The 27941-nt window shown below is 37.3% G+C and overlaps 1 protein-coding gene across 1 annotated transcript in view; it reads left to right on the top strand.

Moving 5' to 3' along the window:
- Nucleotides 1-27941, top strand: part of MAN2A1 (mannosidase alpha class 2A member 1) — a 166949-nt gene that overhangs the window by 117731 nt on the left and 21277 nt on the right. Inside the window, exons 13-19 of the mRNA XM_064596459.1 lie at nucleotides 1644-1809; nucleotides 3135-3353; nucleotides 4120-4242; nucleotides 7772-7886; nucleotides 21034-21167; nucleotides 23977-24118; nucleotides 26813-26943. Of these exons, the coding sequence (XP_064452529.1) occupies nucleotides 1644-1809; nucleotides 3135-3353; nucleotides 4120-4242; nucleotides 7772-7886; nucleotides 21034-21167; nucleotides 23977-24118; nucleotides 26813-26943 (1030 nt within the window). The remainder of the gene's footprint in view (nucleotides 1-1643; nucleotides 1810-3134; nucleotides 3354-4119; nucleotides 4243-7771; nucleotides 7887-21033; nucleotides 21168-23976; nucleotides 24119-26812; nucleotides 26944-27941) is intronic.

Raw genomic sequence — 27941 nt, forward strand, 5'->3', positions numbered from 1 at the left:
TTGAAAATACGTTTTTGACTACACAGCTTCAGCCACTCTTCTCTCGCACATCTATGGAATCTCGGTGAACATAAGTGGTGTAAGCTAGTTTGTGTGATCCTGATGCATACTATAAGCCATTAGGAATTAGAGACATTTTTATTGCTGTGTTGTCGCTTTTGGTATCTCAGAATACTATTTCTATCATAAGAGCTTCTCCTGATAAACCCTTTATAAGTCAAACATTTTATAGATTTTATGCTACATGCTCTTTCTTTTCTTTTGTGTTTTCCTGTTGTCCTTCACTTTAGTTTTGACCACTGCAGGTATTAATTTTACTTCTTATGCGATTTGCAATGCAATTGAAATACACAGAACACACGTAGAATAAAAGAGCACGACTACGCCTTCTAATGCACTAAATACACAATACTAGCTGGTGTCTGCCATCTTTGATGTAGCTGCTATGGGTCAGGGGGAGACGGGGTTGCTATTTGACTATTCAGTTCTGTGGTCCTGCAGTTACAAAATTGTATAGGAAACCAAAATATTTCAATCAAGAAAATATTCACTAATGAATCAGTGAGTTATATTATTCAAACATCCTCTTTGAAATATCTTTTGATTTATTTGAAGATAATCTGATTCAAATTGATCATAAAGTAAAATCATAAATCTTTCAAAGACACTGTTTCATGAAGTCTGTGATATGATGGTCTAGAACATTTCTGCTCACAGACAAAGCCATGAAACAGTGAGGATCTCCAACTAAGAATTCTTTGAATATCAAAGAAATTAAGAAGAGGACTTTAGGAAAAACGATGAAGTCCTTGAATATTTTTTACAAATGTAGTTATGTTTAAAACCATCCTATAAAAATTAAATGCGTGAAGGTGTCATAATGTGCTAATATAAAATATTGTTGGAAAAAGTCTGCCAGAAACTCCAGTTCATTCATTTTTTTGCTCATTCTAAGAATTGCATGTAGTTTTAAATAATTGTCTAAACTTATTTTAATAGTGTGTGTTGTCCTTTTTCTAGCTAGGCCCAGTCAAATCTTTTTTAGCACTATTTGTTATAAAATTTTAACACCCTTTTTAAGTGGAGCTACTTGAAATGATCTTTTTTCCAGAACCAACTCTCTTGGGGAGTAAGGACCCCATGTATATAAAATAAATGTGTGATTCTGCATAGATAGCCATACATTTTTGTTGTCTTTTAGTGGTCTAAAATGAATGTCAGGATTTTAATTGAAATTAATTGTGGCTAAAGTACAAATAGGCAATGTACGTTTTACTCAGCGAGCTTAGGCAGGGATCAGGAGATTAGTTGTATCAAGCTGATTATTTTAGAAAGGCTAATAAAACCATGTGTTATATAGGTCATTTTCTGGGCCATGGAAATAACTTTATTATAGTTCTATTAATGTCTTCCATTTGTATAACATTTTATTCTTGGAAAGTGAATCATTATTTCATTACCCTTTGTAGTGTGTGTTATTTGTGATGAAATTGCGTGTTCTCCAAAAATTTTACCAGAATGTGTTCCTTATAAGTCCTCTCCGTGTGTTGACTCTATGTCTACAAGCTGAGTCTTTACACATAGTGTAAAAGAAGTAGAAATACTGTTTTAAGACCCGAGTAGTGAAGCAGCTGTTTTTGCAGGTATCTTGTGGTCTGTAATCCTTCAGAACAAGACCGAATCTCAGTGGTCTCAGTCTATGTGAGTTCCCCCACAGCACAAGTGTCTTCTGCTTCCGGAAAGCCTGTGGAAATTCAGATGAGTGCAGTTTGGAATACAGCAACTACTATTTCACAGACAGCCTATGAGGTACGTTTTTGCCATAGAACTTAAAGAGGCACCATTAAAAAAGCATAGCCAGTATGTAGTTTATATATGTATCCATGCTCCCTTGAGTCATCACATTGGTGTATGTGAAGTGGTTAAAGTTGTGGATACCAGGGGATTTAACTGACCAGTTAAATGACACTAAAGGAAAAGAGATCCTGTGTTTCCTAGAATACTAATATCTTCGTTAGTGTGTATATCACATGTTATTATTAGTATGTTATTAGCATGTATATTGTATATCTTTGTAAGTATTGGAACTTTTTCCTGAAGTAATGAAGTCATCATTACCTAAAAAATTTTGAAATTCTTTGTTTAACTCAATTCAGTAACAATTATGCACACTGAAGTTGAGATAAATAACACCTTTTCTAAATAACTTAGGTCCTTTCAGCGTTTCATTGCAAAGGTGACGTGACACACCATAAAAGAAGGACTTCCTAAAATAGAGGAAGGTGCTTTTTACCTGAGATACAAGTGTGGAAAGCCTGGCCTGAAGTAATAGACATTTTTGGAGAAAATTTCTTAAAGTAATATTAAACTGGACCCCCGCATCACTAGAAAAGTCGAATTCTTGGAGTCTCGAGTGCAAATTAAACTGTACTTCTGAAGACGCAGCCAAAAGCTAGGAACTCTAAATGAGAATTACTTTGCTTGTTAAAAGCCATTGCTGGCTGCTTTCATAAATTCATAATCCTTTAGTTAGAAAGGAGAAGATAATAGAAGTTTTGGTCAGATGTTACAGGAAACAGCCTATCTAGAAAAGGGAGGAATAGCTCCTAGAAGGCAGAGGTCACGACTTACAGTGTGTGTGCATCCTCTGTGCTTTGTGCATTGTCTGCTGGACCCCAGGCATTCGATGGCCACTGTTAGCCTGCCTAATATTTATAGTATTACATTTACCACTTTTATTTTTAATGTACTTGAAACCATAGTATAAAAAGGGTCCTGATAATTAGGAAAAATCGTTGTTCACCTAAAGCTCCTACCTTCATGAAGCATTTTCTCCTCTGAGCATCCATTAAGAGCACCATAGGACAATTGAGGTTGCTCGTATAATTTCATATATTGAATGAAAGCATTCATGCCTTTGATAGTCCTACCAACCTGAAGTTATTAGATTCCCTGGATAAACGGAAATGTGGATACTCTACCCATAAATTCTCAAAACATCTTTAAAGTAGAGTATTAAATTCTTTTTAAAATACGGTAGTTTTTTTGTTGTTGTTCTTACTAGATGTATAAATCTTTTTCTTTCAGTAGATTGCATTTCTCTTTAAAAAAATTCTCTCCTCTGTCTTTTAAAGATCTCCTTCCTAGTGCAGATGCCACCACTCGGACTGAAAGTGTATAGAATTTTGGAATCAGCAAGTTCAGACCCACATTTAGCTGAGTATGTGCTGCATAATGGTAACGTAAAAGATAAAGGAATTTTCAACATGAAGAATGTAAAAAGTACTGAAGAAGATATAACTCTAGAGAACTCCTTTGTTAAACTTCGGTTTGATCAGTCTGGGCTTTTGGAGGTATGTTCTGAATAGTTTTCAAATTCATGGAAGGCTTATCACTTTTATTATAATATGTGCAGATTATGTATGCAGAGGGGGGAAAGTCGATGCAAATACTTTGGGAGAAAGGATGGATGAGCTATATGTATCTGATATATGTGGTCCACTGTGACCACTTGCTCCTAACAAGGGTGGTCTGTGGGTGGTGCTGCTCCCGTGAACTGTTACTGGTCCACAAGATAAGTATAGAAGCTGTAATAGTTGAGAAAAATGTTTGTGGAAACTCTGAAAGCACAATGACACAATAAATTTATGCCTACTGAATCTAATAATAAAAAATTTGAGTGTATATTTGGTATATCACTTTAAATTTAATTTTTCTAGTAATTCACTCTTATTGTACTTCACAAAAATATTGGTCCATGCATACTGGAAATAAAAAAATAAACCTGTTTCTTCAGTACAGAAAGTTTGAGAAGCACTGGTCCACATCTTTTAATTTGTGTATCTCTTTCTTCCTTAATGAAGTGTGTTCTGACTTTTTGTTTCTATTGTGAAAGTTTTAAATTCTAAGTATTAGCTATAAAAGTATACTTTTAAATATAAGATTTTGGGTGTTCATCCAAGAATCGTGAACATTAGAGGCTGAATGTTAGCATTTTTCTGTCTGTCTTGAGGTTTTTTGGTGTTTTTTTTTTTTAATCAACATATACATGGAACCAGATGCAACATCATTAAAATCTTAATATAGTAAGTTGCTTTTAAACATTGTTTTTATCCTTAGGAAATGATAAATAAAGAAGACAGTAAACATCATGAAGTAAAAGTGCAATTTTCATGGTATGGAACCACCAGTAAAAAGGACAAAAGTGGTGCCTACCTCTTCTTACCTGATGGGGAGGCCAAGGTAAGTGCCAATGAACTGAGCTGTGAATAAGCATTTATTGAAAGAGTAATGAAGAAAAAAATAAGTTCATCTCATTATTTTGTCATCTGTTAGGTATAGATGAGTTGGTTCCACTATTATATTTCCTTATTGACACTTGGCAATCGGTAGTCGTGAGTGTTAGGTAAACAAATAATTTTTCAGGGTTGGAATTCATTAAGGTGCTACAATGAACAGTTGCTCTCCATGGAAAGAAGCCAGATTTGTTGGAGGGTTCAGGTGCTGTTGTGGTGTTCTGTGTGGCACAGCATATATACAGAGACAAATTATCTAGCCATAGGAGAAAAATAAATTGTCCAGTGGGCCATTTTTCTCCTTAACTTTCAGCACTTTAAAAAACAAAAAGAATTTTCCCTCCCCTTGACTGTAAAGGTGTAATAATATATACAAATTTTGGCACATTTTTGAAAATGCAGAAAACTGAAGAAAACAATAAAATTTACCAACTATTCCAAAGGCCATGCAAACCACTGCCAACATTTTGATGTATTTTTTATTGTCTTACTATGCATATCCCTTTCTCTCCCATTTTCACTGTTGTGACAGTGCTCACAATCAAATGGTATATTCTTCGAAAACACATTTTTAATATATACTGTTGTGATTAAAGGTCTGAGGGTCCAATGTCTAACATGGTGACTGTAGTTGATAACACCGTATTATATGATATGCTGAGAGAGTAGAACTTAAATGTTCTCACACACACAAAAATGTATATATATGTAAAAAAAAAAAAAAAGAATTTCCTATTGTTGCATATGTAGATTTTCTCCCAATACTTCACTACTGTAACATTGTGATAAGCTTTCTTTGTAGCATTCTTTTTATGCAGTGGTGATTATTTCCTGAGAATAACTTTCTAGAAGAGTTATTTTGTGTCAGTGGATGAGGCCTTTAAGACTTGATACATACTGGGGCGCCTGGGTGGCTCAGTCATTAAGCATCTGCCTTCGGCTCAGGTCCTGGTCCCAGGGTCCTGGGATCGAGCCCCGCATCGGGCTCCCTGCTCAGCGGGAAGCCTGCTTCTCCCTCTCCCACTCCCCCTGCTTGTGTTCCCTCTCTAGCTGTGTTTCTCTCTGTCAAATAAATAAAACCTTTAAAAAAAAAAAAAAAAGACTTGATACATACTATTTCTCTGTCCTCTAAAGTGACTGCATAAATATTCGCTCCCACCAGCATTTTTGAGAGTAGCTCTCTAATATACCACTCCAAGCACTGAGAATCAGCCATATCAAAAGCTTTACCTATAATAATGGGTGAAAAATATTTTACTGTTAAGTTTTTGTGATTATTAGGGAAGCTAAACTTCATACATTTATTTCTCTCTCCTATATCTTTTGTGAGTTTCATATATAAGTTCTTTGACCATTTTTCTACTGGTATGACTTACGGATCTATAAGCATTCTTTATATATGGTAAAAATTAATCCTTTTTCCTATATACTGCAAAATGTTCCATCAGTGTGTCATTTAATTTAATTATGTTATGCTGTTATAGTATTTTTTTTTAATTTTTGTGTAGTCAGTTCTGTATTTTTTTCTTTAGAGCATCTTCCTTTGCTTTTCTACTTATATAGGTTTTCTCTACTTCAAGATAAGTTAAATATTCTCCATATTTTGTTGCCTAGAAACCTGTCTCCTGCAGAAGTTACTGTTGTTCTTCAATTTCGAAAAACCTGTTAACCAAAATCAAATAATAGATTTTATTTTATTTTTTTAAAGATTTTATTTATTTATTTGACAGAGAGAGACACAGAGAGAGAAGGAACACAAGCAGCAGGGATGGGAGAGGGAGAAGCAGGCTTCCCGCTGAGCAGGGAGCCCGATGTGGGGCTCGATCCCAGCACCCCGGGACCATGACCTGAGCTGAAGGCAGACGCTTAACGACTGAGCCACCCAGGCACCCCAAATAATAGATTTTAAAGAGTAGCATTGACCGTTCTAAGGAGTCTAGTTTTTTGTTGTTTCGATTTTTTTTTAATCAGTGAGGAATTAAAGGTAAACTACAGCTCATAGTAGCCGTTCTAGGAAGGGTAGTGGATCCTAAGTATAAGCTGTATCAGTCTGTTCTCACTCGGACAAGAATTTGGGTTTTGGGGATATTTTTTTTTTTTAAGATTTTTATTTATTTATTTGAGAGAGAGAGTCAGAGAGAGGGCACAAGCAAGGGGAGCAGCAGAGGGAGAGGGAGAAGCAGGCTCCCTGCTCAGCAAGGAGACCGACGTGGGGCTTGATTCCAGGAACCTGGGATCATAACCTCAGCCAAAGGCAGACGCTTAACCGACTGAGCCACCCAGGCACCCCAGGAATTTGGTTTTGATTGACTGTTCTTATACCAAAGAAAAAATGAAAAATAGCAATACTTCTGGAATATTATGCATGGACAATTGTGACTAATTTATTTAAAATTATTCTATCTTTAAATAGCTCTAATATTAAATTACAAAACCAAGAGAATTATCATATATTTACAAAGAGAAAATAAAAGACTATCAGGGAGGCAGGTAGGTGCATCAGAAACAGGTAGGGGCCCAGAAATCCCCATGCCAGCTTTCATCTTCTTCCCTTACTTTTTAGCTATATGGTAAAATTAGGTCTAAGAACTTTGTAAACTCTTAATGCATTATATTAATTTCAGAATATTTTTTCTAGAACCAGAGAGGTACATTTGGAAGAAAATTTCACAGTTCTGAAAATCTGATGCTACTTAAGTAGTTCGCAGTGCAAGCCTAGCTCATCATGCCATTGTTGAGCTTCTGCAGCCTATAATGCTTAAGAAAATATAATTCCTTCAAAAAAAAGAGAGAGAAAATATAATTCTTCATAAATGCTTTCAATGTGTTCCTATGTCACAGAAGTTATGTTCTGTTCCTGATTTTTCTTGACAGCTAGATTTGAAATGACGAAACCTTAAACCAGTGGTTGCCATAGTTTTTTCAAGTTTGTAAATTTGCTTTATATTCAGCTAGTTCGTTCTAGTAAAAGGGCAGTGTGTTTTATAGACTAGTAAACCTAACTGTGATTAAGCAATTCTCTGAATCCTGCTTTCTGTTTGCTTAGATGACTCCCTGTGGTCATCCTTGCCACCTGCCCAACCCCTGAACATTAGGGGGCCACGGTTATAATAAACGTTTGCCTGGGAAAATGTCACTGCTGTAAAATGAATGATATTTCTAATAAATAGCACATGGACAATATAGAAGGGTTTTAATTAGAAATTTTTATAACTGGGAGGAATGTTTGTAGATCACCTAGGCCAGTCAAGTTGTAAACATTTTTATTTTCTATTTTCAGCACTTTTTGTCTAATGAAAAACCTTATACTCCATTTTTATAGCATGCACCTGTTCTGATACCTTGTAAGGTTTTGTTTTCACTTGAGATTGCAAATATCAGGTGGTATGTATTTGCCATTTGGGAAATGATAATAAACATCCCTTGGAAAAGTTAAAAGCTGAAATTTTTTCTTAAAAATGTCATTTCCTCCTCAGCCTTATGTTTACACAACACTGCCCTTTGTCAGAGTGCAACGTGGAAGGTTTTACTCAGACGTGACTTGCTTTTTGGAACATGTTACCCATAGGGTCCGACTGTACAACATCCAAGGTAAGAAAACAAAGCAATAGCTGTGAAACATGTACTCTGGTTCTGGAATTCTTTGTGTGTCGTTTTTAATAAACTAGCAATTGGTTTTTTGTGTGGTTTTTTTTTGTTATGTTATGTTAATCACCATACATTACATCACTAGTTTTAGATGAAGTGTTCCATGATTCGTTGTTTGTGCATAACACCCAGTGCTCCATGCAGTACGTGCCCTCTTTAATACCCATCACCAGGCTCACTCATCCCCCCACCCCCTCCCCTCTAGAACCCTCAGTTTGTTTCTCAGAGTCCATCGCCTCTCATGGAGCAATTGGTTTTTGAACATGGTATTTATGGTGGCCTTTCTTAAACTTGTCATTATACTCACTGTGTGGTTTAAAAATATACTTAGCCTTTTGATAATCAGAAATGGTAAAACATTTAACTCTACATATGTATGTTCTTTCCCTATATATATCTCCTCTTACCTCTCATAATATTTGTCTTGGTCATGAGTTCATTAATTGGAATCTTTATTTCTAAGATCTAAAAACAGTGGGGTTTTTTGTTGTTGTTTTAATTTTACAAAATGGGAATTCTGTCAAATACGGCTTTCAGTTAGTAGATCATTGACCGTCTCTGACATGCACACACACCCCCCACTTATGGCCTGCCTTAAATACGGAATGTATTACAATAGCAGGTGTTACTGGAATTTAACTTTCTTTTAAGAAAAACGTTCGTTACTAGTTCTTTCTGTTTACAAGTCTTTACCTGGGAGAGTATAAAATCGGGCGATTGTTTACTGCTTTTAGGATGGGACTGATGAGCAGCATCTTTATCAACCAAGTGACAGTAAATAGGCTTTTAATCCTCTTAGGGACTTAACCATGGGCAGTGGTTCTTGTCCTTCCTTAGGATTTGGATGGAGCCGTGGCTCCCAGACACCCTCAGAGTTGCACATTTATGTTGGTTCGTGTTGAACTCACTTTTTTTAGAATGGAGTACTTTTCCAACCACAAATTTAATCCTAGTAACCAGACCACTTAACCATGATATCAACTCTCTTAGAAAAGGACCTCATAAAAATGCCACTTTAGATTCTTCTTTGCTGTTAGCTAGGCTGAAAAAGTTAGAAAAGGAAATATTGTTTCCTTGAATCTTTATACCAGTAGATAATAAAGCGTTTGAAAACTAATGATAAAATATGTGGGCAGGCGCTGTTTGCTTTTTGGGTTTTGTGGGGAAGCAAAGGGTACTGTGTTCAGGGAATGTTCACTTTGCTACCTACAAGAAAGTCTGTGCTTCTGAAATAATCTTTTATTGAGTTTTCTAAAATCTCTGGTAAGTCAGAAACAATATTTTTGACCATCCTTTTCTACTCTTGCATAAGCCATTGTTCAACATCTCTGAGAGCTCTAAAATTACACCTTCAGCTACGGCCAGAGGTTTCATTTTATGGGTAGAAAGTAGCATCCCCATCACACAGGAGATGTGCTTATCTGCTTTTAGATTTGCTTAAAAAACTGTTGTTTGTAATGGAATGTTTCTTCCTTGAGTACAGCATGGCCCCCACTTTGGCCCAGGCCTGTGTCATCAAGCATGGTTTACTGTTGTTTTTCCTTAGGTCTACTTAGGAGGTAGGCTGTGTGACAGAGTTAATGCTGAAGCAGCTCGCCAGAGAATTCCTACTTCTCAGTCAAGTCCGTTTGCTTAATTGCTTTTCTTTTTGTTTAAATGAGTCTGTCACCATCACTGCAGCCTCAGAGTTTTCGCAGGTTGTCCAGGGAATCTGGAGCTCATCACAGAGGATGGTTTCCGTAAATTAGAGGGCCCTCTTCTGCTGCTGTGACTATAAGCTTAGTTTGCCGTCATATCCCAGTGGTTGATTTGGAAATTAATAGGCTCTGACTTGCCTGTGTACTCAACCCAACAAACATGCATTTACCAGGCCCTAAAAGCTTTTCTTTTCTCCTCTTTCCTTCTCCCCAGCTAAGCAGTCCAAAATGCCCAATGGCTGACTAGTAGCCCCTTTGCAGAACCAGGAACCACCAAGATTTAACTGCCTCCCAGCCCTCCAAGGTGACAATGCCAGTGGATTGGTCAGTTAAGAAAGAGAAGTTGTTCTCAACTGGACGCTTAGAGTATTAGCATAACAAAAGTAATAATAATAATAAAATAAGAATACAGACCTCGAATTGCCTCTGGATGTCACAATGGGTGGAATAAACAGGGTGAAGCATTTGGATGAGATTTCTGTAGCTTGAAAGCAGAAAGCTTCAGAAGTTGGTGGGAAACGACAGATAAATAAGTTAGGTATAATGTGAAGTTAACTTAGAGTGCTTCTCCAGATGGATTTTACTGTTCTTGGCTTGGATTGAACCTGAAACCAGCGTGTATAACCATTTGAAGTGACATAGCAATCTTTATTTTTGCTCTCTCAAGCCCAGAGTGTTTATATTTTTTGTTTTTTTCCAACATGAAAGCAATCGGTGGGAGATGGAGATACCAGTTCACCTGAAAGGCTTTCATCCAAACTCTACATCCTTCTATGTTTGTATCTGAGCCCCTCTCAACAAATCTCCCTCTTGGAAAAAATAAGCCCCGTTGTGGAGAGAGAGCCTCTTCTCAGTCGCCTTCCTGACCTCCCTCCATCTGTCGTTTTCTTTCACATACCGGTGCATGAAGGCTCAGGTTGTCTGGATCCTGGCTCATTGGGGTTTTAATTAAATCACTGGTCGAAACCTAAGGAAGAGATGTGAGGTCTTCAGGGTGTTTGGATGTCGACGAGTTCAAAATGCCTGAATGGGGTCTGGTTATGCTGCACCAAAGCAGCCATACTGTGAAATACTTGAAAGCTCTTCGGTGTTTTAAACTTCGGCCTCATGTAAACCAGGTATCTGGGCGATTGATCAAAATCCATGGACAGGATGTAGCTTTTCGTCTTAGGTGTAGAGAAAACATCAGCCAACTTCCATGCTTTTGTCGAGTGGCTTGTGTTTAATATTTCTTGAAAGAACGTAAATACCTACTTTCAAATTTAACTTTCTAAATTGTCTTTGGATGTATGCTAATTGTGCCCCCTTTAAATAAACTGACCAGATGCAGTTATTCGGATGAGTATTAATGAATAGAGCCTGTTTGTTGTTAGTACCAAATTTATGGCCAGAAAAAAATGGGGCTTGGGGGAGAGAAACTATTAATATTTTATGATTAGGTACTATAATTGTATTAGGTTACTAAACCATTAATTAAACAAAAGATTTTATTACCTCTCAGCAACAAGGATAAAGAAACAGAAAGAGTTGATATTATGGAATATCTGTCTTTATTGAGAGTCTATATTAAATGTCTCAAATTCAGTTTACTTGAAATATTCTTTTAAAAAAACTAAAGTAATACAAACCTGATAAAGTATCCTTAAATTCCTCAGTCTCTATTTTAGTTACTCTTTGACCCCAAAGTAACCTTTGGCTCCAATTAAGCTTTGAGAGAAAACAAAAGCAAGAACAGAAATCAAACAGCACTTCCCAGATTATAAAAACTGTGTGGTCATCATTGATTTTGCAACAAACTGAGTTGGGAGGCGTAGGTTCAACCAACTTTGTTTTTTTGTTTTCTGTTTTTTTCTTGGTGTTTTATATTTAAGTTTTAGTGTCTATTTGTGTTCTCTCCAGATTCTGAAAATGGTCAGAGGTGCAGTTTAGAGTCCTCTCTTAACATCATTTAAGCTATTAAAAAACACTCTTGTGTTTCTTTTCATTATTGTTCAAACATTACATTCAAAACGTTTCTAGAAATATTAAATTAGAGGAAATCTTGTGCTCACTAGCTTTAAAAGCTCTACAAGATCAGAGGGATTTGAAAGAGTTCTAATGCAACACAATGTATCGCCTTCTATCAGGTTAAATAAGAAATCCATTTTGTAGCACCCATAATTTAATGAAATGCCCTTTTGGAACTATTTTTTTTTTAATTTTTCAAAGATTATATTTAGTTTGTAGAAAATAACATTTTTCTGGAGGAAAAGATGGGAGAAGTGAGGATTAATTTTTCTTGTACTATAATCATCTTTCATTAAATTGAAGCTTTTCGTGTCACTAAGGCTACTTTAGCTTTTTTTTGTTAATCTTGATTTGGAAGATAGAATGTGATACAGGCAGAAGCCCCTGTATCCCCTTATGTTATATTTGTTTCATCACAACAAGTGCATACCTTGCAGTGACATCATGATCAGTAAGTGACATTTGCTAGCTGTGGCTTCATTTGTCTTTGGAGTTGTAATTATTAGACTTTGGTGCCCTAGTTTTTTGACATCAACAGCTACTTTGAAGAATGAGGTTGCTATGGGTTACCAGTGTGTCCTGTACATTTTCACTAGCACAAGGTTCAGGTTCCAGATCGGTTAAAATATATACCTTCAAGCTTCCCCCCGCCTCTCCGCCCCAGGACTACGTTCTCCTAGGCGGGTGTTTTTGAATGAATGAGTATGTGTGTAAACCATGTTTCAACCCTTAAGAGAAATATCTAAATGCAATACTTTTGCCTATTTTCCACCAACATACTATAAAAGTACTATATGTAATGGATCTTGCTAAAAGAAAGCAAGTAGCCTGGAGGTAAAATGTAATGAACTGCCATCAAAAAGTATGGAAGAAAAGACTTTCCTTTGGCTGCAATGACTGAGTAATTTCCTTGCATGGGCACATTTAGCATTCAAAAAGAGGTCGCTTAGTTTTTCTCTGTTTTGAATATGTAATGTGATTGGATTCATAACATGACCCTTGACTTTTAGAAAGTCAAAATGAACTTCATCTAGTTAAACACATAAGAGAATCACACTGGGAATTAGAGGTCTGAATCCTCAGTTGTGCCTTGAAGCCAACCAGTGACCTTGAGTTTGTCCTTAGATTTCTTACGGACTCAGTTTCTTAAACTGTAGAAAGACTAGATAGATGGCCAATTAGGTATAACCATTAAAGAGTCTTCACAAAACTTAGTATTACATAAAGTCTCTGTTGTGCTTAACTCCTTGCTCCTAAATTCATCTTCTAAGGATGGTTGAATCTGGGCCTTCCATCCCTGGAGTCCTCCTCCTTGTAAACAAGGTCTCAGAGCTTCACTGAAGTTGTTTTTATTTCCATGAAAAGATTCATGAGGATATTAAAATGGTTTGCAATCAATCTCTCATTTTTTTCCCAGGACTGCGTTCCATATTTAGTTAAGAGTAAAAAGCATTAAGTAAGTTATGGCTAGGCAGACTTAGGTAATTCAGACATTTTTGGAATACCATAATATGCAATTGACTGCTAAGGATTTTTCTTTCCTGTTAATTGTAACTTTTAAAAATTGAAATAAGTAGCTATGTGTCGAATCTGATTATTCCCTACAGGCATGAAAGAGGAGGTTATTTTAAGGGACTATAAGCACATTCTGGCTACACAAATTGAGAACTCAGAGGTTATCTTGGGGGCTCGTTGACAGCAGCTGCTGTGTTGAAAGCATAGCTTCTTAGCAGGGAAGCATCCTCCCCCACAAATAAGTGTTGTACTAAACTCAGATGAAGGGCAGGGGGATGGGAAATATAGGGGGAGTATGGTGGTTAAGAGCTCAGACTCCAGAGTCCACGTACCTGCATGTCATCTCCAGCTCCTATCCCAGCTCTGCCGCTTACTAGCTAGCTGCTTGACCTTGCACAAGTTATTACCTCTCTGTCCTTGGTTTTGTCATACTGAAAAAGGTGACAATAATAGAATCCACCTCACAGAAGTGTTGGAAAATTAACTGAGTTAATATACATAAAGCCTGGCACATATTAAGTGTTGTGTCTCCTTAAGAGGTTGTGTAGGCTTTGGGCACCTGGGTGGCTCCGTCGGTTAGGCGTCTGACTCTTGATCTCAGCTCAGGTCTTGATCTTAGGGGTTGTGAGTTCAAGCCCCACATTGGGCTCCGTGCTGGGTGTGGAGTCTACTTAAAAAAAAAAAAAAAGAGGATGTGGGCCAGATGAATTAGACATAAGTGTTACAAAAGACAGTAGCCATTGAGGGTTGGGGGTGTTGGGGAAGATTTGATAAAGGAAGTGAGCTGTTGAGATGCTATGTCTTAGAGAAATGTCATTTATATAGGCAGAAAGGAGGGAAAGAACATTACAAAGCGTGAAGTGGGTTTTTTTTTAATCAGACTCCTTTGTTCCTATTAGAATTTGAAAAACTATTACATATATTTAAGTTGGCATCTAGTTTTTATACATTTAAAGAATTGCAGATGTTTTTTTCTGGAATATAATAAATATTGACATTTTAAAATAAGCATATCCAGTGAGTAGCAATTTGATTTCCAAATCATGCATTTTTAAAAAGGCCTGAATAAGATCTTTAACAGTCAAATTTCACATCCTTATTTTCTCCTTGAACTCGTATTTCCATTCTACTTCCACAGAATTTTATCTTAATGTAATATTTTTATGCTTGAGAGTCTTGTTATTCATCAACCTTTCATTACTCTTATGAAATACATATGTATGTGTATATTAAGTTTAAAAATTCTATCATCCTAAAAGTAAGTATTAAGTTTTTTCTGGATTGAGTTATAAAGATTATTAGTAGTATACAGTTGATCAAAACAGTCCCTGTATAGGGGCACCTGGGTGGCTCAGTCGTTAAGCGTCTGCCTCCTGTATATTGCCATTTTGGTCATTTATTTCATGAACTTTAATGGAAACTTTTCGCTCAGTGGATGAATCGTTTCTACCCTTTGTATCCCCATATGTTCATGTATCCATTGGTGAATGTTACTTATTGCTAGAATGAGATAGGTTTCAGCATCGATTTTCTTCTTAATTTTTGTTTTTATAAAGGTAAGGCCAAAAAATGATGCTACCATAAATAGGTGGGAATGGAAGGAGTTCTGTTATAAGAATGTCATTCAGTCCCTTGAACTCCTTATGAGTTATGGTCCATAAATCACAGAATTGTCTATTGTCAAACTTCAGTTTCAATCAATTATTTTTAATGATCTACTGCCTGACAAATTGATTAGATACACCTTCAGTTTTGTTGAAGGCAAACAATAGAAAATCACATGTTTTGGAAAATATTTGTTACCCAGCCTTAAAGTTCAACCAAACACCAGTATTGCAAATTGTCTCTGTTCAGCGTCCACTGGAGTTAGGATGAATGAGTGGTATGCTACTGATTCTTTTTTGTTAATTCAAGAGAAGGAACGGTAAAAGTGTGATTTAAAAAAAAAAGAAAAAAAACAAGGAAGAACTGCTTGCCTCCATGGCAAGATCAACTTGAGAAGTAAGAGTACACAGAATCCAGGCTTCCTGCATTAAGCTACGTTGGAAAGGAGCATGTTTGGGAGAGCAGGAAGTAGGCAAGTTCAGAGTGACTGTCAGTGTGGAGAGTATGCGAACAGACCATTATGAGTGTTCTAGCATTCTTCCCTCACTTGTCCTGGACCAGCCCCAGCTTGGATCGTTGGGAAGGGAACAGGAAAGCTCTACAGTGTTGTGAGCTGTTTTATTCACTCCCCGTGGAAGTGCTTTCGTTAGATCTTGTCTGTTTTGGATTTAAAAAAATGTTACTGATGTAGATGTTGTATTCCTTCCAAGAGAGAGCTTCCAAAAAACCTATTGTTTCTTTTTTTTTTTTTTAAAGATTCTATTCATTTATTCATGAGAGATAGAGAGAGAGAGCAGAGGCAGAGGGAGAAGCAGGCTCCCAAGGAGCAGGGAGCCTGATGCGGGACTCGATCCCAGAACCCTGGGATCATGACCTGAGCCGAAGGCAGACGCTTAACGACTGAGCCACCCAGGCGTCCCAAACCTATTGTTTCTTAAAATCAATGCTTAATAGGACAAAAAAAAAAAAGACAGCTTTCAGTGTTATTGTGTGTTTTTTTCTATTACTAGGTCTTCAAGTATATTGTAGTTAATTGGTGTCATCTTTAACCAAAAATTGCAATCCATGGAATCAAAATGCTCTACTTTTCCTATTATGCATTTACTTTTGTGTCATTTTAAGAATTACTGAAATGAAAAGCCTAAAATATGTAGACTAGTGCCTTGCTCATGATAAGTTGATCAATAAGTCGTAGTAGTTATTTATCAAGTGCTTTAGAAATGAAACGAAGTGGTGCATCATCATTTTCTTAAATTCAAGACTTGGAATGAAATTTACTCAAATTTATATTCATGAAAGCAGATGTTAAAATTTTCACTTGTGGAGAAATAGTCAATATGAACATTTACAGACCTGGAAATCAGCAAGTACCTCAGAGGATAAATTAGATCTTACAATGGATAGGCAAGTTGAATAAGTCAACATGGACAAAAAGGTCATCTAGTTATGGGAGTTATTACCATTTTTATTCTTGGTACTTTCAGATATGAGTACAGTTTTTAAAAATGATAATATTTGCTTTTTTAGAAACATCATCTCCATATTGGCCTACTAAATTTATCATTGTTGCGAGAATTGTCGTTTATGTGTTGAGTGAAGCAGTGTGTATTAGTTAATAACCCTAAGTGTCAACTCCTGGTTAAGTTGGGTAAGTTTGGGGGCGCCTGGGTGGCTCAGTCGTTAAGCATCTGTCTTTGGCTCAGGTCATGGTCCCGGGGTCCTGGGATTGAGCCCCGTATCATGCTCCCTGCTCAGCGGGAAGCCTGCTTCTCCCTCTCCCACTCTGCCTGCTTGTGTTCCCTCTCTTGCTGTGTCTTTCTCTGTCAAATAAATAAAATCTAAAAAAAACAGAATAAGAAAGATAATAATTTTTATGTATACAAATAATATATATGTATACTCTTTTGACAAAAGTGTCACACATTATAGTATATGTATATAATGTAAAATCCCTCTAGAATCTGTGCGTGGTCCCTATCCACTACTCAAGAGAGGTAATCAAATACCTGTGTGCACCCTCGGATCACTTGCATTCTCTCTCTCTATTTCCTCTCTCTCTCTCACACACACCTCTCTTGCATGCATATCTGCAGAAAGGTATAGTATTGTGTTTGGTTTTAGCAAAAAGTTCATCACACTGTACAAACGCTCCATTCACTTCTTGCATCAGATATCTTTCTTTGCCGGGGCAGAGAGCTACCTCATTCATTTGCTACAGAGCAGTCCAAAACGTGGATGTACTGGTTTTATTATTCATTTGTCTGTTGGTGGGCATCTAGCCTGTTTGCCCATGTTTCTACCCTTGGCACCAGTGCACAGTGAACATGCTTGTGCTTGTGATTAGTGTTCATCTTAGGTAAATACGTGAGATCACAGTGTCTTTAATTAGTATATATTACTTTATTGGCTTCTAAAGTGACTGTGACATTTTTAAAGAAAAGATTTCGGATTGTTTTGAAGAAGTTTTGTATTCTGGCAAGCCTGTCCCATAATTATTTTTTATTATTTTTATTTTATTTTACTGATAATATATTTGTCTCCTTTAGGTAGCACTTGCAGCATATCAGATCCCAGATCAGTACCCTCTCCCTTTCTTAAAAAATAACCTGGAGGTCTCCTTTCTACTTAGAGTCACTGCAAAGCTTCTCCAATCCATGGTCCCAAAGTAACTTTAACATTCTCTAGTGGTCAATTTGCCAATGAGACATGATGGCCGAGAGGCTTAGTGCTGGTTCTGTCAGCCTTGTGATCTGGGGCAAGGTATGTTCTCCTAGGCTTAGGGTCAGGATTGAATGAGTTACTGTATGTAAAGCATATGGCGGGGCATATGGTACATAGCGAGGACTCAGTAATTGTTGGCTGATTCCTCCATGTAGCTGCTGCCCGTTACTCAGCAAACACTATCTGCCTATTATGTGCTGGGAGCATAAAGATAAATAAGACATGGTCCCAGTGCTTGAGGAGCTTACATTCTACATGCATGTGTTTGCTCAAAATCTAAGTACTTATTCCCTTCTTTCTATTTAAACTCTGTCCATGGCCTAGTTTGCTTTCCTCCCATGTCAGCTGACTTCTGCATCATGAAGGACAGCCTCTCACATCTTAACTCATTCTCTTTAATGGTGATTCAGCACCTACTACATCCCCAAATTATTGTTAAAAACTGGAATGCAGAGATGGTGTGTAAGACAATCTGTAAGGAGCTAACAGGCTCCAGGGAGGAGAAAAAAAAAACAAAACTTCAGAGTTCTGCAAGACTCTTTCCGCTTCTCTATGATGGCTTTCCACCTGTGGACTTGCTCTGTTTTTACCTTGCATTGCCTCTGTTAATAAAGATAAATAATCTCCATTCTCTCTTTCTGGGGACAGAATGTGAGGTGTTAGCAGCAAGGGAGTACTTAATTCTCTGTCTTTATCAGTGACATAACTCTTTGGACTACGCTTGTTAGGTAGGAGCTGTGTTCTTTCCCAGGACTGAAGAAAAACCAGAGGGGCTTAGAAATTCCTGGCCATCCATGCCCAGGTGGAACCAATTTGGTAAAAGAACCTTTTGCTGCAAAGATTCTGCAGGTCACTGAGACCGATCGGTTCATACCCATGCTTCCTAGGGAGTTCTCCCCTCAATCCCATGAGCTTCTTTGGGAATGGCGCACTTAAGGGAATTCTTGACCTAGAGTAGGAAAAGGTAGCAGTCCTTTATCCCCCTCATGTAGATTCTTCTTTAAAAAGTAATAAATTACCTTTGATAACTCAGGGATACCTCCTTGCTTTGATTACCATTACAAGATTTATTTGGTTTGTTCATAATAAGTGTATTAGGTTTGATCTTACTTTAAAAGCCTGTCCTGGCACAGATGTCTTGCTGAACTGTGAATGGACATCGAGGCTCCTTTTAAAGGAGACTTAAGCATTTGTTGCCACAGCCGGATCTGAGCATAATACTGAGCTCAAGAAAGATCATTTTCTCAACAGAAATAATTTATTATTGCCAGAGGTAATGTGAAATTATTTATTTTTTCTTAAAGCATGTTTTTTGTAAATGTTTTCCAGAGATACGTGACTTGAAATTAATGACACTCTCCTTTGTAAAGACTTTATTTCATTTCATGTACTCTATTGACCCCCTGGGAGAATATCCAGTCTAGAGAGGAGAAAACGGACGTGGTGCCAAACAGCCATGAATGCCTCCAGTAGATGAGGTGTTCTCCTGAATGCTTCATGGGGGCCTTCATCCCTATGCTGTATTTTGTGTTTGTTGGCATCTTTGGTTCATTTGTGGAAGCTTATCTGTTAGAATTCCATATACGTTTCATTGGCTTTGAAAGATATTGGGGTTGACATAAACCTACTGAAAGGAAAGTTTGCATCGAAAGTAATACATTTCCTAGTCAAAGAAAACACCGTTGTTCTGGCATCAGTGGATGTGATTTTTGTTTTCTTTTAACTTCCCAGTAGTAGTGAAGCTATTTGGGTCAGTTATCTGGTAATTGTCAGAAGGAAAGTTATATGTATATTTTACTGGTTAGTGGTTCAGACTGGCCATAAAGTGGGAGGGAAAAGAAAAGGACCTTCTTCCCCCACACATGAGGTCATACTGCTCATCACAGCTTTATGAACATAGTAAGAAACTGAAGTCATCTCTGACTGAGGTTGTCGAGTTGGAGGAGTAAAATCTCCCAGAAAAGAACTTCTGTGAGAATTCTGAAAAATCTGTTGATGGAAGCTTCTGCCCATTTAGTATTGTCAGCATATTACTATTGATGTCTTACAATTTCCGGTGTACTTCTCACATAAACCTATAGTGCCTCAGCTAGCTGCATTTTCATTATTTTCCACCAGTCCCACCGATTCAAACTTCCTTCCTTTAACTGTTTGCTTTCATCTTCTCTAAGCCCTGGGGATTCTTCTTGGCTTCCAGAAAAAGTCCTCCTTACTCCCTTCTCCCACTCCCCATTTCTCTTTACATAGCCTTCTTTGTCTAAAGAGTGTCCTGGTGATCAGCACGCTGTGACAGAGTGTGTGTGAGGCCTGGTGGGTAACGACTGACAACTGCAGGTACGTGTCCAGGGCTCTTAGAACCTTAAAAACCTTCTGCCGTATGAAATAGGATAGGGCCAGTCTTTCTTCTTTTGATTGCTTGCTTTCCTGATTGCTCTTTTGTAGAAGATCCAGTATCTCTTCTACATACTCAGTCTGTATTAGGAGTGTTGGATTTCTCCATAACTCCCCTCTCCGTCTCGGAAATAGACCCAAGGCTTCACTCAGGACCAGAAGATATAGTTAGGGTGGCATGACAGATAGAAATTAGTGAAAAGTTTAGGCTTATCCAAAAAAATAAATGTTTGATACATCTGGGACTTCTTCAAGCTGTCCTCTGCTTTATATAGCAAAGGACAAAATGAATCACTCCATAACAAGGGGTCCTAAGAGATACCAAACTCAATTAAAATTGATTTAATTTGGGGCACCTGGGTGGCTCAGTCGGTTAAGCGGCTGCCTTCCGCTCAGGTCATGATCCCAGGGTCCTGGGATTGAGCCCCGCATCGGACTCCCTGCTCGGCGGGAAGCCTGCTTCTCCCTCTCCCACTCCCCCTGCTTGTGTTCCCTCTCTCGCTGTCTCTCTCTGTCAAATAAATAAATAAAATCTTAAAAAAAAAAAAATTTGATTTAACTTCTGGGGAGCTGTCCAGATTATACTCCACAAATACTAATATGATAATATCCATTTTAGCCATAAAGCATCTCACTGGATCTCGTGTCTCTTTTCCTAGATTATAGATCATGGGCAGTAATAGACTGTCTCTTGAACCAACAGAGTGTAGATCTCACTGCTTCAGATTTCCAGCACGGAAGGCGAGCCATGAAGAAGTAGGCTCACATGGCTCTGTTGGAGAATGGCCATACACGTGACAGGCGGCCTGGCCTGGAGTGGGGCTGACCTTTTCTCATTTAAAGTTCTCTTTTCCCTCCAGAACTCATTGGAGAATCATTTGCATGTTATATTTCATCTGTGTTTATCTCATCCCAAGCTCTTCATCCTTCTGTTGAGTTACATGTTCTCCGGAGTAAATGTTTTCTACTGTCTGACAGTGTAAAAAAAAAAAAAAGAAAAGAAAGAAAAAGGTGAACGGTGGCACAGTTAGCATGAAAAATGGTGAAGATAGGAATAGAAAACGGGAAAATGTATGTCACTCTGGAAGTTCTGTACAGTATAAGAAAAGTGGAGCAATCAATTTCTATTAACATATATATTCTTTTAAATTTAGGAATAGACGGACAGTCTGTGGAAGTGTCCAATATCGTGGACATCCGAAAAGAACATAACCGTGAGATTGCAATGAGAATTTCTTCTAGCATAAACAGTCAAAACAAATTTTATACTGACCTGAATGGATATCAGGTAATTTTCCCTTAAAATGTCTAAGTAATAGCTGTGTTAGTGTGTAACTTTTATATATGGTAGTGGGCCAGTTAATTTTGGATCCTTTGAAAAATATGCATAAGTTTACAAATTATTTCTAAAGGAAAACTGAATTTTAACAGGTACTTATAGGTTCTATATTCAACCAGATGTCCAAAGTTAGAACAGATATTTGAGAGATTGGTTTGTAGAGCATCTGATTTACGGAGGTAGTTTTTTCAAAGGCAGATTTGGTGACCATTTGCATGTTAAATGCCTTGACACCAAAATATATCTGAATTTGTTTAATAGAAAGGAAACATAATTAGGGATTGGTGGAGTATGTATTTTTCCCCTCATAAAGAAATGGTATGTGTGTATTTAATTTATTACATATATACTTTTAAATGTATAATGTAATAATGGGCTCTTTTAAATTTCAGGAAAGCTCTTTCCCTCTTTTTATCAATAATGTATGTGTATTTACCTTTATGCACACACTTGTGTACATATACATAGACAAAGAAATACAAGCACATATATAGAAATGTGGGCAGGTATGTATTTAATCAAAATGTTCACAAAATAGTTTGAAATAGTAATGAGAAAATTGACTCAATTTTTTTTCAGATTGTTAGCTCTCTAATTTAATAGGGCTCTTTTGATTGTTACATAAATTTCTATATTCAGAGTATATGTGTGTGACAACATAGCTTTGAAATACTACCACTAAAAACATTAGCATGTTTTTGAGACATTAGCATTTTAGAAATTTCTGGCTATGAATAGAAATAATTTCACAACAAATGCTTTTACTTTGTCTGATTTTCAACTGGGATGAGTGGAAGGGGTTGTGGTAATTTTCTCTTCTACAATTTCCTGCAAAGGTTAAATTTAAACCTTTTCCAAAGCATAAAAATTGCATTATACACTTTGAATTTACATGTTAATTCTACCACAGCTGTTTGGTTTTCAAATGAAGCCCTGACTTTATGGTGATTCATTTTCCTTGTGTACAAAAGAAACTCTTTTCTTAAAATCTTACAAAAGCAATTATTTGTATGTGTGGGTGTATACATGAATGAAAAAAACTTAGTAAAAGTGAATAAACATGTGAATTTTCTTTTCAAGGATCGAGCATTTGAATAAATGGGAAAATATTATTTCTAATCTTCTAAATTTCTAAATTTATGACCTAAATATTTCTGCTTCTAAAATAGGCCATTTTTTAAGCCTTGGAAAGAGTAGTCCTTGAGCAAAACTAGAAATCTAGACCAACAGGTAGGGAGTGAGGGTGGCAGCCCTATAGTCATGACAGTGTGAATGTCCTTTTCAGTGAGTATACAAGTTAATTTGATTGGGAAGATCCAGATTGGAAAGGAGAAATGGAAAATTCTTTGAAACTCTCTCTTCTTTTTTCTTTCTTTCTTTTTTTTTTTTTTTTAACATTTTGCAATTGTTTCTTCAGGTTCATAATTTCCTGGGCCTGTGATACAAATTACCACAAAATGGGTGGCTTAGAACAACAAGAATTTATTCTGTCATAGTTCTGGACACCAGAAGTCCAAAATCAAGATGTCTTCAGGGCCACACTCCCTCCAGAGGCTCTAGGGAAATACTCTTCCTTGCCTGTTGGGGCTTCTGATGGGCTTGTAGACCCATCACTCCACTGTCTGCCTCTGCTGTCCCAGAGTCCCTGTCGTATTCTCCTTGTGTTGCCGTGTGTGTCCTTTCGTGTCCAGGTTTCCCGCTTAGAAGGACACCAGCCCTTGGATTAGAGCCCACCCTAATCCACTATACATTATGTCTGTAGAGATCCTATTTCAGAACAAAATCACATTCACAGGTTATGGATGACCATGAATTTGGGGGACACTATTCAGTACAACCAGTAAGTTAAAGGATGCACTACAGGGTTGTTGTAAAGATTAAAGATCATATTTGTGAATGCCCGTACTTTGTCTCGTTATAATGGGCACTCAGTACTATTACATTAACTTTGTACTCCTTTTCTTCTTGAGTGTCATGTCAGACTTGCATGAGCTGAACAGGAGAGATGTCATTTTTATGTGGTGTGAATAAGATACCTCATAACAAAGTCTCTGTTTGATGTTTCCTCCTGAGGTTTGAGGGACTCTCCTCAGCCCCAACCAGCTTAGTGAATTTTCGGTCAAAAAATAAAATAATGTATTTCATGCATTCACATACTAGACCAAGAAAAGTTAAAATATGGAACTACCTACATTGACACTAAACAGGAAGAATAAGCACTGAAGAGTTTTTAAATATAAATATTAATTTGATTATTTTAATGTAATATGTTAGAGGATTTGATAAGGGGATCTGTGGTATTTATTAAAACTGATTCAAGAATTATAAGAGAGATTTTTTGAAAGGGGATAGAGAGCTATTATGCTTAGCATTCATTACAAAAGCAGTATGTTAGATTTAGATGAGAAATGAATACTTAATACCTTTATAATTTGTTTTATGCAAATATTGGAAAGCTAGAAGACTTTTGTTAAGGATTTTTATTCTGAATTTAAATAGGAATGCCTATTTTAAGAACCTGGATAAGTTCTACCTTTCTCACCTAAAAGTTTTCTAAGATCCTCCTTATTTTTTTTTTTTCATATTGTTTGAAAGAATGTTTTAATTCCTAAATTAGCTCTTCCTTTGAACAAGAAAGGAAGCTATACCTTTTTCTTTTTGGAAGAAAAGTCATCTGTAGTCAGTACTAATTTTTTAAAGTACATCTGTAAATATCCCTTGATTTCTTTTTTTTAAAGTGAACTGTTTGGTCTTATAGATTCAGCCCAGAATGACGATGAGCAAATTGCCTCTTCAAGCAAATGTCTATCCGATGACCACAATGGCCTATATACAGGACACCAAGCATCGCTTGACATTACTCTCAGCTCAGTCTTTAGGGGTTTCAAGTTTGAAAAGTGGTGCGTGTTGTTTGGATTCTTTTTTGCTCTTACAAGTTTCAGTTCCAAATGTATAATTTTTCTGTTGGTCATATTATTATCATCTTCAGACACCAGCTATTAGTTAATTTTGGTTTTGTGAGGATAACATAAAATAATGTATTTCTTCAATCTTCTGATGAAGAATGAGGGACCTAAAGCTCCATGAAACCATGGCTTCTTAAAGATAATTTTTCTCTCCTGATACGTCATTGTTTGCACAAGCCTCTGTCGTTGTCATAATGGAATGGCTGTGGAAACCCTCCCAGAAGCCAAAGAGGAGAGGGAGCTGGGGTAAAAGTTAGAAATTCCCAGAGTTGCCTAAGTTCGCAAAGGCGGGACGTAACAGTTCAAACCTAGGTCCTTCTCTGAATCGTATCGTTCTAGGGCACTTCTACCCGAAAGAAGAAAGGGAGTTGCAATGATACAGCTAGGCAGATAAAGAGGTGACAGACACAACTTTAAGGATTCCAAAAGATAGAACAAGATGGAAAGAGAAAATAAATCGTAAACACAGATTAATTTTTATAAAACCTTCTATGGAGAGGCGTATGTCCTTTATAATACATATTTTTTCATTATCATTTATATGTAGTCAAATTGCTCTTCTTTCTTACATATTAAGAGTTGCTAAGACAAATGTCTTAAGGAGCCAGGCAGATAATAAAGGTGTGCAGGTACCTGACGTACCCTTTGCCCCAAACCCACTTTTTTAATTGGGCATATACATACATTCCATATGTCCACCCACACAAAAAAGCATACTACTCATCTTTTTTTGTGGCTTTCATTACACAGACTCATGAGATGATGCCATAAAGACATTAACGCTGTTAGAAAAATAATAATGGCCTCACATCAGGGATGCAGCGGGGAGTGGTGGGGCTTCGGCAAACTGGGGCACACCATTCCCAGTGAACGGTGGGGCAGCCGCTGCTCAGCGCCAGGTTGTTGTCACCATGGGGAAAGGGGCCCAGGGTTGCCAAATTTTTCTGCTTCTGAAGAGCCCAGGAGTCTGGAATTTTTTATGTTTTTATTTTTATTTTTTTTGGAGATTTTATTCATTTATTTGACCGAGAAAGAGAGAGACGGCGAGAGAGGGAACATAAGCCGGGGGAGTGGGAGAGGGAGAAGCAGGCTTCCCAGGGAGCAGGGAGCACGATATGGGGCTCGATCCCGGGACCCCGGGACCATGACCTGAGCTGAAGGCAGCCGCTTAATGACTGAGCCACCCAGGCACTCCATATGTTTTGATTTTTAAAAAATTAAGTCAACTATTTATAGATTGGACAACTTCACATAAAATTCCTAAATGTGGTTTAGGGACAGAGGAGCTTTATTTCTCAGCTTGCCTTTGTCAAGGGAAGTGACATAACTGTCTACTCCATGATTGCTCCAGTCCTAATGTCTAGTTCCCTATTTAAGGACCCAGCTTTGAGAATTTAAGGCAACGTTTAAAAATGGGGGGCTCAAGAGTCACACCTGGCCCAGGTGCCCCTGCTACAGACAGCCAAGCACCCTAGCATTTCAGTACCTACAAACAGAAGAACAATTTGAGTACAGCCCAGGAGATTTACTGAGTGTCACTTATTATGAGGGCTAACATTTGGAGGCAGGGAGAAGAGAGAAACTGCCAAGAGATTGATGTACTCATTTGGGTGTGACATGATCAAGCTCTAGATGGCCAATTCGTCCCAGTGCCTGAGGAGCACATTCTAGACAGTTGTGTTCTAAAATAAATATGGAGGTAGTAACAACGAAAATTCTGACCATCACTGGCAGTTTTATGTACTGGGTACCTAAATTGAGAAGAAAGAACTAAACAGAGTTGGATTGACTGTGTAAAAATAATAGTTATTAAAATATTTTATGTATTGCTCTTTTATGCCAAAAGATCATTTAGTACTGTAACAAATGTGAATGAGTGGATGGATGAATATGCATATATTTTTATGTATGACTAGGTTTTTTTTTAGTGTAAATATATGACTGTGGCTCTGGGTGGTTTTTTGCTTTGTTTTGGATAGGGTTTTTTGGTTTGTAGTCTCATAGCCTAATTCTTAGCTTACAACTTAACCTAGAGGAGGTGTGGAATTACTGCACAGCCAATGAAGGAACCAAATATGACCTCTTCTTGAACTAGAGGAGAGAGGATAGTTGATGCCACTAACTTAATACCAGGGAGGGAAGGGGGTACGTGCTGGGTGTCTCCAAATCCTGGGGTTTCTTCAGAGAATCACCAGATACCAAGTAACCAAAACGCTTAGTCTTTCAAATCCTTTTTAGATTCCACACATCTGTATTTGCCTTGTTACTCCAGGTGTGATGTATGTTTCCTAATGAACCTCGTAAATGTTTTTAAATTCCAGGTGCTACCACTAAAAATTTTAGAGGACATAATTTACTCTTCAGATTAATTCTTTTTAAATTTCACTTAAGTTTTGATCTGTCTCATTTTTAAATTTCTTACCAAATTTTACCAGACATTTATGAAGAAGAACGGAAATAAAGTCCTGTTTTTTGCATTTATCCTAGCTGTTTTGAGAAAGCCCTTGGTACTTTGGGCTATATGGATCTGTCTCCTTGTCTTAAATCAGGACCGTGCCTAAACTTATGTGATTGTCACTGGATGTTTGTATTAAATAACTCTGGCCAGTTTGTTTGTTTGTTTGTTAGGTCAGATTGAAGTTATCATGGATCGAAGACTCATGCAAGATGATAATCGCGGCCTTGAGCAAGGTGTCCATGATAACAAGGTTACAGCTAATTTATTTCGAATACTACTGGAAAAAAGAAGTGTGAATACGGTAGGAAAAAAATAATAACTCATACGTTCTGATGTTGTTTGTTCTTTGCCACCCAAAATTTGAAATTATGACTGTCCACTTTTTTTATGATTTTCAGTTCCCAGGATTGAGATATCTTTATAATAGGTGTAGCCTATATTGACAAAAAAGAGAACTTCAGTTACACATATGTCAGATTTGCATTTAGGTCATCTTATTTTTTATTTTTCCTTATTATGTAGATGTAAAATGTTAAAGAATCAGTTTGGGTGAGGTTTTCTGAGATTATTTTGAAAGAAAATAAGAGTTGAATTTAAGAATAGAACTTAATCACATACTTAGATTAAGTTTGATTAGTAAAATTTATGGGAAACCTTAGTGTGCTTATTCTAGTCTTAGACTCCTCAATTGAAAATGGATTTACTTGTCTATCTTCTTGCTCAGTTTTCATTTCTCAAGACAAAACCTCAGCATTCCATTAAAAAAATCTAGCTAAAGCTCAGTTGGATGTAAACCAACATGACAATACGCCTCTTCAAGGCTACACAAAAGTCATCATCACAGTCCTCCGTGCTTTACTGATTTCCCACCTCAGATGATCTGTACACAGCCCTTTTTTTCTCACTCTGCTCTCCTTCTTTCTTCACTGATCCATTTCAGATCTTTTCTACTCTTTTTAGCTGGTGGCCTCACCATCGACTTCACATCTGACAGGGCTCTCTGTTCTAGGTATCAACCATCTCCTCCCACCCTTTCCTTCTTCCCTCATGTTGCAATAGAGACATTTTTACCTTCCTTTCCTCCCAGGCCAGTACCTCCACTTGTCCTTGCAACGTACCCCAGCGCCCTCCTCAGCATCATCATCCTCCTTCCCTCTCTCTGCCCTTCATAGCTGACATTTCCCTAGGAAAGAAACCCTTTCTGCAGGCTTTTAGACACTCTTCATTTTCTCCTATTAAAAATAAAAACCAAGGGCGCCTGGGTGGCTCAGATGGTTAAGTGTCTGCCTTCGGCTCAAG

The sequence above is a fragment of the Mirounga angustirostris genome, unplaced genomic scaffold (assembly GCF_029215605.1).
Source record: "Mirounga angustirostris isolate CCGP_5_RB_7025 unplaced genomic scaffold, mMirAng1.0.hap1 SCAF_7, whole genome shotgun sequence".
In the NCBI taxonomy this organism is placed as follows: Eukaryota; Metazoa; Chordata; class Mammalia; order Carnivora; family Phocidae; genus Mirounga; species Mirounga angustirostris.